This window comes from Odocoileus virginianus, chromosome 6, assembly GCF_023699985.2.
Source record: "Odocoileus virginianus isolate 20LAN1187 ecotype Illinois chromosome 6, Ovbor_1.2, whole genome shotgun sequence".
NCBI lineage: Eukaryota > Metazoa > Chordata > Mammalia > Artiodactyla > Cervidae > Odocoileus > Odocoileus virginianus.
In genome coordinates, this window is record NC_069679.1 from 16728721 (window position 1) to 16740371 (window position 11651).

At 41.2% G+C, this 11651-nt stretch overlaps 1 protein-coding gene across 1 annotated transcript; it reads left to right on the forward strand.

Annotated features, from left to right (window-relative positions):
- Window positions 1-10641: 10641 nt before the first annotated feature.
- Window positions 10642-11280, forward strand: LOC110140093 (inactive ribonuclease-like protein 9). The gene has a single exon (XM_020898354.2). The coding sequence runs from the start codon at window positions 10642-10644 to the stop codon at window positions 11278-11280; it is 639 nt and encodes a 212-aa protein (XP_020754013.2).
- The last annotated feature ends 371 nt before the right edge of the window (window positions 11281-11651 follow it).

Consider the following 11651-nt stretch of genomic DNA (forward strand, 5'->3'; position numbering starts at 1 on the left):
TCTTAAAGATACATTTCTTCAATGATGCTTCCTCAGAATTATTTTAATTTTGAGAAATTGACAGCTTTCAAGATCACTATAAGACATTAACCTTTCAGAAAGAGCAGTTGAATAAGGTTATGTTTAGGGCTTCCCCTCCCTCACCATGTAATCTTTATTTCAAACATTATTTGGGACCACGTTACAGATATCTTCTGTGTTTTGATTTTTTTCCCCAGCTTTTTCAAGTGGACATTTGCTACTTTTGTATTTGGTGTCCATTCCTTTGTTTGTGTTGTAGGGGAACAGCCTTTCTGTCAGCAATTGCAATTCTACTTGGGTTTTAACTTGTGGTTTTGCCTTTTCTTCTCAGAGAAGGATCTGAGCTTCAGGTGGACCAGTCAGGGGAGTTCACATTCAAGGATTTATGCATGTGACAGAAATAAGGCCAATCAAAAAAGATATTTGTTATGTTGGATAAATGTCTCTGCTAGTCTGTGGAGAGGCCCTGCCTGTACGTGTAGCTAGCATAGAACGCAGAGTGGAATGAGAGAAAAAACAAAGAGTGAAGGATTGGATTTCTTCATCCTGCTGTGTGTCTCAGACATCTGTTTCTGAGTCAGTGCATGTCTTCCTGGCACTCCTGTTGCTAGTTTCTTTGGCACTCCTGTCACTAGTTATTTTTTTTTTCTCTCTTAATATATATATTTTATTGAAGCATAGGTGACTTAAAATGTTTCAGGTACACAGCAAGATGATTCAGTTATACATATACACATATATTATTTTTAAAATTATTTTCTACTGTAAGTTATTACAAGATATTGACTATAGTTTCCTGTGCTATACAGTAAACCTTGTTGGTCATTGCATATCTATTTTTTTAATTAGAAATCTGGCCTTCTGTTCATACTAAGTCAAACAAGTGGAATCAAAATGTCATAAAATCTTTAGTTAGGCAAAAATTTATAAGTTTTCTAAAGTATATATTGTACATATTATTTATATATGTGTATACAAAAGCTTTTCTACTACTCTTCATAAAGGCTTGAGAAAGAACATTAAAAAAAGAGTTATGATTTGAGAAAATAGCATTGAAACATGTATATTATCATGTGTGAAATAGATCACCAGCCCAGGTTGGATGCATGAGACAAGTGCTCAGGGCTGGTGCACTGGGATGACCCAGAGGGATGGGATGGGGAGGGAGGTGGGAGGGGGGATCGGGATGGGGAACACATGTAAATCCATGGCTGATTCATGTCAATGTATGGCAAAAACCACTACAATATTGTAAAGTAATTAGCTTTCAACTAATAAAAATAAATGAAAAAAAAAAAAAAGAAACATTTTCCCCTGTGGTGACTAAGCACTACAAAGGATCCATGTATCGGATGTGGATGTGGAAGAACTCAGGGCAGAGGTGGTGGCAACATCATTGACTGTGGAGTTAGAGGACTTGGGTCGAATTCTGCCTTACACGTGTGGCTGTGGGCAAGTCAGTCAGGCCTGTGGCACCTCAGTGATCCTCGCTATGAAACAGGACAAAGAATTCAGGCCCTCACTGAGCTGCTGTGTAGCTCCAACCAAGTAATGAATACTGAACAGCTTTGTAAACTGAAGACACCTTACAAATATTTAACCAGAAATATCCTGCACTGTATGCACACTTAAGTAGCTGCTACATCTTATCTATAACACAGAATGCTAAGAAAAACCTTAGGCTGGGAAAAAATTCAAATATGTTAATTATCTTAACATAAATAAACCTATCATATTGTTCAATATATAAAAAAATAAAAATAAAAATAAATTAAAAGTGATTACAGGTTTTTCTGTTAAATCGTAGTTTTGGTGATATAGAGTTCTATTATTTTTCTGTTGATCAATTATGATACAATGGTATTGAGTAGTAGTTACATAATCACAATAGGAAAAGATATTTATCAGTTTTCACAATCTATATCCAGACAAAAACAAAAAGTAATAACAGTTGCAAGCCATGATGGGAACATGATTAACCTAACAATATAAAATAATTGCATATAATTTGGGGGGTCAAACAGAGTGATATGGTAAGTGGAAGTGCGCACATGCACGTTTTCATCTTCCCAGCTGGTCTCCGTCTTTTGGTTGGTGCATTTAATCCATCTATATTTAGGGTAATTATTGATATGTATGATCCTACTACAGTTTTCTTAATTGTTTTGGGTTTATTTTGTGTAGGTTTTTTCCTTCTCTGTGTATCCTGCCTAGAGAAGTTCCTTTAGCATTTGTTGTAAAGCTGGTTTGGTGGTGCTGAATTCTCTTAACTTTGCTTGTCTGGAAAGCTTTTGATTTCTCCAGCAAATCTGAGCAAGGGTCTTGCTCAGTAGAGTTTTCTTGGTTGCAGGTTCTTCCCTTTCATCACTTTAAATATATCCTGCCATTCCCTTCTGGCTTGTAGAGTTTCTGTTGAGAAATCAGCTAATGGGAGTTTCCTTGTATGCTGTTTGCTGTTTTTCCCTTGTTGCTCTTAATATTTTATCTTTGTTTTTCATTTTTGTCAGTTTGATTACTATGCATCTCAGTGTGTTCCTCCTTGGGTTTATCCTGCCTGGGACTCTGTGCTTCCTGGACTTGGTTGACTAGTTCCTTTCCCATGTTAGGGAAGTTTTTAGCTATTATCTCTTCAAATATTCTCTCAGGTCTTTTCTCTTGTCTCCTTCTGGGACCCCTATAATGTGAACGTTTGGTGTGTTTAATGTTGTCCCAGAGTTCTCAGGCTATCTTGTTTCTTTTCATTCTTTTTTCCTATATTCTGTTCTGTGGCAGTGATTTCCACCATTGTGTTCTCCAGGACATTTATCTGTTCTTCTGCCCCAGCTATTCTGCTATTGATTCCTTCTAGTGTAATATTCATCTTTATTTGCTTGTTCTTTAGTTCTTGTAAGTCTTTGATAAACATTTCTTGCATCTTCTCCATTGTTTACCCAACTGTGCCTCAGTTATATCTGGGACATAACTTTCTCCTTTTCATCATGGTTAATTTTCTGTAATGTGGTTTTCATTTTAGTTGCTGTGAGACTGTGCTTTTTGCTTCTTCTGTCTGCCCTCTGATGGAAGAGGTCAAGCAGCCAGTATAAACTTCCTGATGGGAGGGACTGGTGATGGGAAAAACTGGGTCTTGCTCTGGTGGGCAGGGCCTTGCTCAGTGAAGCTTTAATCCAATTATCTGCTAAGGGGTGGGGTATCACTCCCTCCCTGGCAGTGGTTTGGCCTGAGGCTCTATGGCAGGGTTAATGGCGACCTCCAAGAGGGTTTATTCCAAGGGGGACCTTCCTGGCCTGTTGCTGCCAGTGCCCCTGTCCCTGTGTTGAGCCCCTGCCAACCCACATCTCCCCAGAAGGCCCTCCAACACTAGCAGGTAGTTTTGGTTCTACCCTCCTGTGGACTTACTGCTCCTTTCCTCTGGGTCTTGGTGCTCATAAGATTTTTTTTGTGCCCTCCAAGACTGGCATCTCTGTTTCCCCCAGTTCTGTGGAAGTCATACAGTCAAATCCTGCTGACCTTGAAGGCCAGATTCCCCGGGGATCCCCAGTCTCTGTGTCAGATCCCAGTTTCTTTGTCGGATCCCCAAACTGGGAAGCCTGACATGGGCTCAGAACCTTCACAACAGTGGGAGAACTTTGGTATTATTGTTCCCCAGTTTGTGGGTTACTCACCTGGCTAGTATGGGATTTTATTTTATCATATTGCACCCCTCCTACAATCTAGCTGCAGCTCCTTCTTTGTCTTTGGACCTGGGGTATCTTTTTTTGGTGTTCCAGCATCCTCCTGTCAGTGATTGTCCAACAGCTAGTAGCAATTTTGGTGCTCTCACAGGAGATCAGCGCATGTCCTATTCTGCCATCTTGAACAGCCATACTCCTGTCACTTGTAACCGGACATTCCCATTGCTATATTATGAATATTCTGCATCTGTAAAATTTTATTGATTAATATATTTGTATATTCTGGTAAGTAAGCCATTCTAAGAATATATGATTCTGTGAATATTGAACACTGATTATCTCAAATATTAGCTCTTATAGTTATGATTGTAGTGGCATTTTTGTCATGTCCATGAACATATCCAAGGTAATTTAAACTTTCCTTAAATTCATTGACATTTATGTTTTCAAAGTTGAACTTTTTGTTCCTATGCAGTAAAACTTGCTGTCCACTTTGCTATCTAAATTATGGTACTTAGAATTCTGGCTATTAAAATGGGGGGAAAGTATCAGATTAAAAAAAATTTTATTATACTTGCCAAGGTTTTCACTGTCACCAGAATATAGGATGTCCCCCCTTATCACCCTCTCACCAGCAATGAGGTTGAAAGTGTAATAATTACCAGTTTGAAAGATGCAAATTTAGTTTTTCTCTTCTGTGGTTGGGGCTATATAATTATTATATGGTGAATGTCTATTAATGACTCATACTAAATTCTATTTACAAATCTTGTTTTTCTTCTTAAAGTAATTTACATTGAAAATACCACTGAATATTCCCTCAGAGATATATATTCATGTACCTAAGGAAACTTTGACCCATCTCAATTTTTAAAAATATTTTGGATAAAGAGTCCTGATCTGGGACTCAGTACCCACACTTTAGGAGGAGATGCTCTAGATAGACAGCCTCTCTCAGGCCCTTGCCAGTCTGTAAACCTAAGCTTCCTTAAAACTCCCAAGCAAGTTTAAAAGCAAAGAAGAAAAGTTAGACCTAACCAGCTGTTTGTACACCCACGTTCAAAGCAGCCTAATTCAAAACAGGCAAAAGGGGAAAAGAATTCATCTCAATCTCTATCCAGAAACATTTACTGAAAAAGCCTCACACTTTTGCCACTTTAGGAGGATGTTTTCTTCATAATAAGTACACTTTATGTAGAGTAAGAAATCGATTCTCAAACTCTAGTGGGTTGAGTATCACCTCGTGAATTTGTTTCAAGTGCAAATTTCTGGGTCCATTCATAGAGATCCTGACCAATCAGGTAGGATGAAAAACCATCAAGTATAAATTACACAGGAAGTAAAGTGATTTTGCAGCGTGAGGTTACCAGAAGAAAGCTTAAGAAGCATTGCATGAGTGTACTTCACACTATCTGGTCTGTGCTCTCTGTCTCTATGTTTGTCTTTGTCCTTGTCTGTCTGTCTGTTTCTCTGACCATTGATAGCTAATCTCTATTCCTACCTTCAGCCCTAATCTGCCACTAATTTACTTTCTGCTGTGTCCCTGTACTAAATTTTTGAGTAAAAAGAGGAATGAATGTGGATTGCTTCATTACATATTAACATTCTTTATTAATGATAATAAGTAAAAGCTTATAGTTGGCATATGAATAGTAAACATAGGATCAAAATATAATATATTCAGAAAAAAAGAATTATTAAACACATAGGTAACTTTTAAGCTAGAGATGAGACAATAAACATTATTCCCTGAAGAATTGGTGCTGAGATTACATAGAAACCATGTGAAAAAAACCCCACCTCCCATTATACTTCAAAATAAATTCCAGATGGATGAAAGGTTTAAATTTTTAAAAATCCATAAAGAAATAAGATAGAGTGAGTAAAAATGCATATACGTGGGGGTGAGCAAAGATTTTAAGAAGCCTGAAACCACAGCATGAACTCATAAACAGAGGATGAAGAGCTCAGAGGACATACAGAATGAAGGCTGTCCTGGCCCTGGTGCTACAGGAGCCTCAGCTCCACTGCCCATGCTCACCCTGTCCTGCTCTCTCCAGCCCAAGATGCCACAGAGACTCCAGGGTCCCCTGGATGTGTGCAGAGGTCCCTGGTTTGTCCCAGCGGGATCACTCTGCTGAAGAGCCATCTTAAGGAGGCTGATGAGAGAGTGACAGCAGCAGTGTGAGGAATGGCTTCTGAACGTGCTCACACACAGAGTGCCCTCTCTCACATCGACACTTAGGATCAGTTCTTTCTTTCTTGGCCCATTCTCTGATTGCCTATCTTCAGAGTTCCTCTTCTCTCCGCTTTGTGATGTGTGCCCTCAAATCAACCTGATTGTAGCACCACCTGTCTGCTCACATGTCTACAAACTGGATCCACCCTGGAGTCAAATATTAATATCCATCTTCACCTTGGTCAGGGTTTCTGGGTTGTTGATATTAGAAAATCACTCAGGTTGTCCCAGTGAAGATCTTCTCTTCTAGCAAGAGAACAGTGGAGTTAAAAACAAAACAAAACAAAAGCAGAAAACTGTCCTGCAGCAGCACAGCTAGGCTTTGTGGAAAGTGGATATGTTTTTTTTAACAGCTCTCTGCTGCTAAGTTGCTTCAGTCGTGTCCGACTCTGTGTGACCCCACAGACGGCTCTCTAGTGGCTCAGAAGTTATTTTAGTACTTGTCACTTTGGTGGTCTGTCTGTTTCTGGTAGTCTCTTATAGGATTACAAAGACAGCCTAGGGAAGGAGGTACACTCTAGCGTCAGGTAAGGAAACTAGACTGAAGGGAGCCATAGAATAGCACTGAAGAACAGAAATGTGGAAATCGGGCTGACTTATCACAAGGGCTTGAACTAAGATTCTGCCAGACTTACATGTACACACTGCTATATTTAAAATGGATAACCAATAAAGACCTATTGTATGGAACATGGAACTCTGTTCAATGTTATGTGCCAGCCTGGATGGGAGGGGTGTTTGGGGGAGAACGGTGGTGGTGTTGCTTTAGTCGCTAAGTCGTTTCCAACTCTTGCAACCCCATTGACTGGGGCCTGCCAGGCTCCTCTGCCTATGCAATATGCAAGAATACTGGAGTGGGTTGCCATTTCCTTCTCCAGGGAATCTTCCTGACCCAGGAATCGAACCTGAGTCTCCTGCTTTGCAGGCAAATTCTTTACCGACTGATCTATGAGGGAAGCCCGATGTATATATATGGCTAAGTTCATTTGCTTTTTACCTGAAACTATCACTACATTGTTAATTGTCTATACCCCAATACAAAATGTTTTTGGTGTTAAAAAAATAAAAATTAAAAAGCAAAACAAAAAAACAAACAAAAGATTCTGCCAGACCTAAAGTAAGATTTCAGACAACATCTCTTCACAAAGAGATCCTAAATACAGTCAAAGCAAAAACAATATTACAAAGAATATCTTCATCATCAGCTTGCTTGGATGATGATGACCAGGAGGAGGAGGATGTAGAGTGCTTAATTTAGTGCTTGGCACATAATTGCCCTTGGCCTTAGCCATTGTTATTTATGATTTTTATTTTTACTTAACAGCAACCTCAAAAATATACTTACCTCAGCTGTTCAACCTTGCTTTTCTGTTTTCCTATTCCAACCTCTGACACTCTTAGGGGAGGTGAATATTCTCAGTATCAGAATCTCTCCAGCCCAGTCCTTAACACATCCACTCGCTGAAGCACTGATGATGCAAGTGAAACCGTCTGCCTCAGACTGGGACTTGAACTCATGTGCTGGGACTCAAACCCAGCCAAAACCCACGGTACCTGGTTTCAGGGCCTAATGAAGTTCAGATTCTTGATGTCTCATCCCAGAAAGAATTCAGTGAGAGACAAAGTGATAGGTAAGAAATGGATTTATGCAGATTCAGAGAGAAGCATACTCCACAGACACAGTGTGGGCCATCACAGAGGGCAAGTGAGGCTGTGAAATGTGGCATGATTAATTTTTATAGGCTGGGTAATTTCATATGCTAATGAGTAGGAGGATTATTCCGACTATTTTGGGGAAGGGGTGGAGATTTCCTGGATTCTGGCCACTGGCCCACTCCTTGGTCTTTTGACAGTGCTTTGGAACTGTCCTGGCACCTCTGGGTGTGCTAGTTAACTTGCTGGTTAAAGATCAAGGTCTAGTCTTGCCTGCCATCTTGGTCCCATTTGATTCTAATTGTTTTATATTGTGTCCTTGGTCTATGTCATTCTTTCAAAAGTTGTGCTCTGCCCCTTTCCCTCCTGTTACACAAGGACTCAATGAGGCAAGGAGGCCATGCGCAAAGAGAGGTCGAGAAGCTTGCTCCCTAGGATCATCGAAAAAGCAAGAGAGTTCCAGGAAAACATCTATTTCTGCTTTATTGACTATGCCAAAGCCTTTGACTGTGTGGATCACAATAAACTGTGGAAAATTCTGAAAGAGATGGGAATACCAGACCACCTGACCTGCCTCTTGAGAAACCTGTATGCAGATCAGGAAGCAACAGTTAGAACTGGACATGGAACAACAGACTGGTCCCAAACAGGAAAAGGAGTACATCAAGGCTGTATATTGTCACCCTGCTTATTTAACTTATATACAGAGGACATTATGAGAAACGCTGGGCTGGAAGAAGCACAAGCTGGAGTCAAGATTGCTGGAAGAAATATCAATAACCTCAGATAGGCAGATGACACCACCCTTATGGCAGAAAGTGAAGAGGAGCTAAAAAACCTCTTGATGAAAGTGAAAGAGGAGAGGAAAAATGTTGCCTTAAAGTTCAACATTCAGAAAACTAAGATCATGGCATCTGGTCCCATCACTTCATGGGAAATAGATGGGGAAACAGTGGAAGCAGTGTCAGGCTTTATTGTTTGGGGCTCCAAAATCACTGCAGATGGTGATTGCAGCCATGAAGTTAAAAGACGCTTACTCCTTGGAAGGAAAGTGATGACCAACCTAGATAGCATATTAAAAAGCAGAGACATAGTTTGCCAACAAATGAGCATCTAGTCAAGGCTATGGTTTTTCCAGTAGTCATGTATGGATGTGAGAGTTGGACTGTGAAGAAAGCTGAGCACCGAAAAATTGATGCTTTTGAACTGTGGTGTTGGAGAAGACTCTTGAGAGTCCCTTGGACTGCAAGGAGATCCAACCAGACCATCCTAAAGGAGATCAGTCCTGGGTGTTCATTGGCAGGACTGATGCTGAAGCTGAAACTCCAATACTTTGGCCACCTCATGCGAAGAGTTGACTCATTGGAAAAGACCCTGATGCTGGGAGGGATTGGGGGCAGGAGGAGAAGGGGACGACAGAAGATGAGATGGCTGGATGGCATAACCAACTCGATGGACATGAGTTTGAGTAAACTCCAGGAGTTTGTGATGGACAGGGAGGCCTGGCGTGCTGCGATTCATGGATTGCAAAGAGTCGGATACGACTGAGTGACTGGACTGAACTGAGTGTACCTAAGGTACTTGCCTTTCCCTGGGAAGAAAGCGTTTTAGGAGAATTAATGCTTAACAGTCAGATTTGAATTGGAAATAAAAAATGATCAATAGACTCAGGAGTCCTCTCTGAACGATGACACTTTCCACTATAGTAAATTGTGCCCTGATGTCTAGCACTTGGGTCTGTTTTCTGGGCCACAGGTCACTACTGCTTAGGCTCCCTTAAAGAATGCTTTTCTGGCCGCCGGGCAGCCGGGGGGGAATCCGTCCGCATCGCCGGCCGCGGGGCCCGGAGCGCCGGAGGCCGGGGCTGGGGCGGCACCGCGCGGCGGCCTCCGGGACCCGCTAGAGCAGCCCCAGCGGCTATGCCGAGGGCCCGGAGCGGCCGGCGGAGCGAAACTAGAACACTTTCTAACACCATACACAAAAATAACTCAAAATGGATTAAAGATCTAAATGTAAGACCAGAAACTATAAAACTCCTAGAGGAGAACATAGGCAAAACACTCTCCGACATAAATCACAGCAGGATCCTCTATGACCCACATCCCAGAATGTTAGAAACAAAAGCAAAAATAAACAAATGGGACCTAATGAAACTTAAAAGCTTCTGCACAACAAAGGAAACTATAAGCAAGGTGAAAAGACAGCCCTCAGATTGGGAGAAAATAATAGCAAACGAAGCAACAGACAAAGGATTAATCTCAAAAATATACAAGCAACTCCTCCAGCTCAACTCCAGAAAAATAAGTGACCCAATCAAAAAATGGGCCAAAGAACTAAACAGACATTTCTCCAAGGAAGACATACAGATGGCTAACAATCACATGAAAAGATGCTCAACATCACTCATTATCAGAGAAATGCAAATCAAAACCACAATGAGGTACCATTACACGCCAGTCAGGATGGCTGCTATCCAAAAGTCTACAAGCAATAAATGCTGGAGAGGGTGTGGAGAAAAGGGAACCCTCTTACACTGTTGGTGGGAATGCAAACTAGGACAGCCACTATGGAAATGAGCAAGAGGAGAAAGTCAGAAGATGAAGAATGGTCCTCAGAAAAGCAGGATGTTGGTGAGGGGAAGGGGGGATCATGTGCAGCTCTTTTCAGGGCAAGCTGTTAACTCCAGGAAGAGAACAGATGCATTTACTTCAGAAAGAGAGAGCACATGAGCCTCCTCTCTGCCTCTCGCCCCACTGCCCTCTCGACCTCTTGTCTGCATTTACCCTTCCCTCCTGGCCTTCATCTCTCTCTTGCTCCTTCCTCAATTCTTCCTTGTTACCTTCTCTCTGTGTTTCTCTTCACCGTGGTCTCTCTCCAACCTTTTCTCCTTTTCTCTCCTTCTTCCTTCACTTTTCCCTCTTACCCAGTCTTCCAGACTAAGTATAGGTCCTCTAAGGTCACTTTGGAGTAAATATTTTCCTGGTATTGAAATAGAACTGAGATGTCAGTTTTAAAACTGTCCGAAGTCTTAACGCTCAGACAGCAGTAGGTGGTAGAATGGGCCTGCACAGTAACAGAAGGTATAGCCTCACAGTGGACATAACTCCTTCTCTCTTGTGTTTCCTTCAGGGAAATATGGGGACTCTGATCAACATGCAGCCCCTGTTTCTGCTCTTCCTGCTCCTGAAACCACTTCAATTCGTGCTGATAACCAATGGTTCTTTAACAGATAAAGAATTTGAAGAGCATTTAGATGGTACAGGTCCTACCAGAGCACCTACCAAGGAATTATTCAAAGCCCATGTCATCGTTGATTCTAAAAGACCATTACATGATCCAACATACTGTAGCGATGAAATGAAGATAAAAAATGCTCACCATAGGCTTTATTGTGTTAAGGAACATTTCTTCCTTCAAGCATCACATGAGGATATTCATATGATCTGTCATAACACGTTTGTGTCCTGTGGTGAAGAAGTTGAGATGTGTTACACGAGTAAGAAAAAAATAGAAGCAGTGCATTGTGTTTTAACAAGTGGGATCAAGATGCTAGATTGTGAATATACTTCCTCTTATGAGAAGGGATGGGTCTTTATCACTTGTCGATGGCAAAATGATATCAGAGAAGTTATCCCTGAATCTGTGGTTGGTATGTTGACATCCACCGGGAAAGTTCCTTTCCCCCACCATTCTTAAAGTGTATTCTGAAAGATGTTAGAGCTAGAAGATAGAAACTTATCCTTACTGATCCTTACAAGAAAACTTGAGAAAGGAAATTTTGATCTCATTTGCTTTAGTCATCCACCACCTGCCCTTTTTCTCCTTACATCAGACAAAGGAAAGGTGGGCAGGGCTAAGATATAGTGCTCTGAGATGTGATTTCAAACAAGTCATACAGTTCAGCACATTTTGAATGTGTTGTGAGGATGGATGCCTGAAGGGGAAGGATGACCATCAGCAAGCCATTAGGAAATGGTTGCTGAGGTGTGCTCCAAAGTTGTATTCATGGAATGTCTGGTTCAGTAGAAATAATAAAGTGCATCATTGTAGCTAGGTGTCTCTGGTAT

Excerpts from the sequence above, each read along its gene's own strand:
- LOC110140093 (XM_020898354.2), top strand. The coding sequence starts at position 10,642 with ATGGGCCTGCACAGTAACAGAAGGTATAGCCTCACAGTGGACATAACT.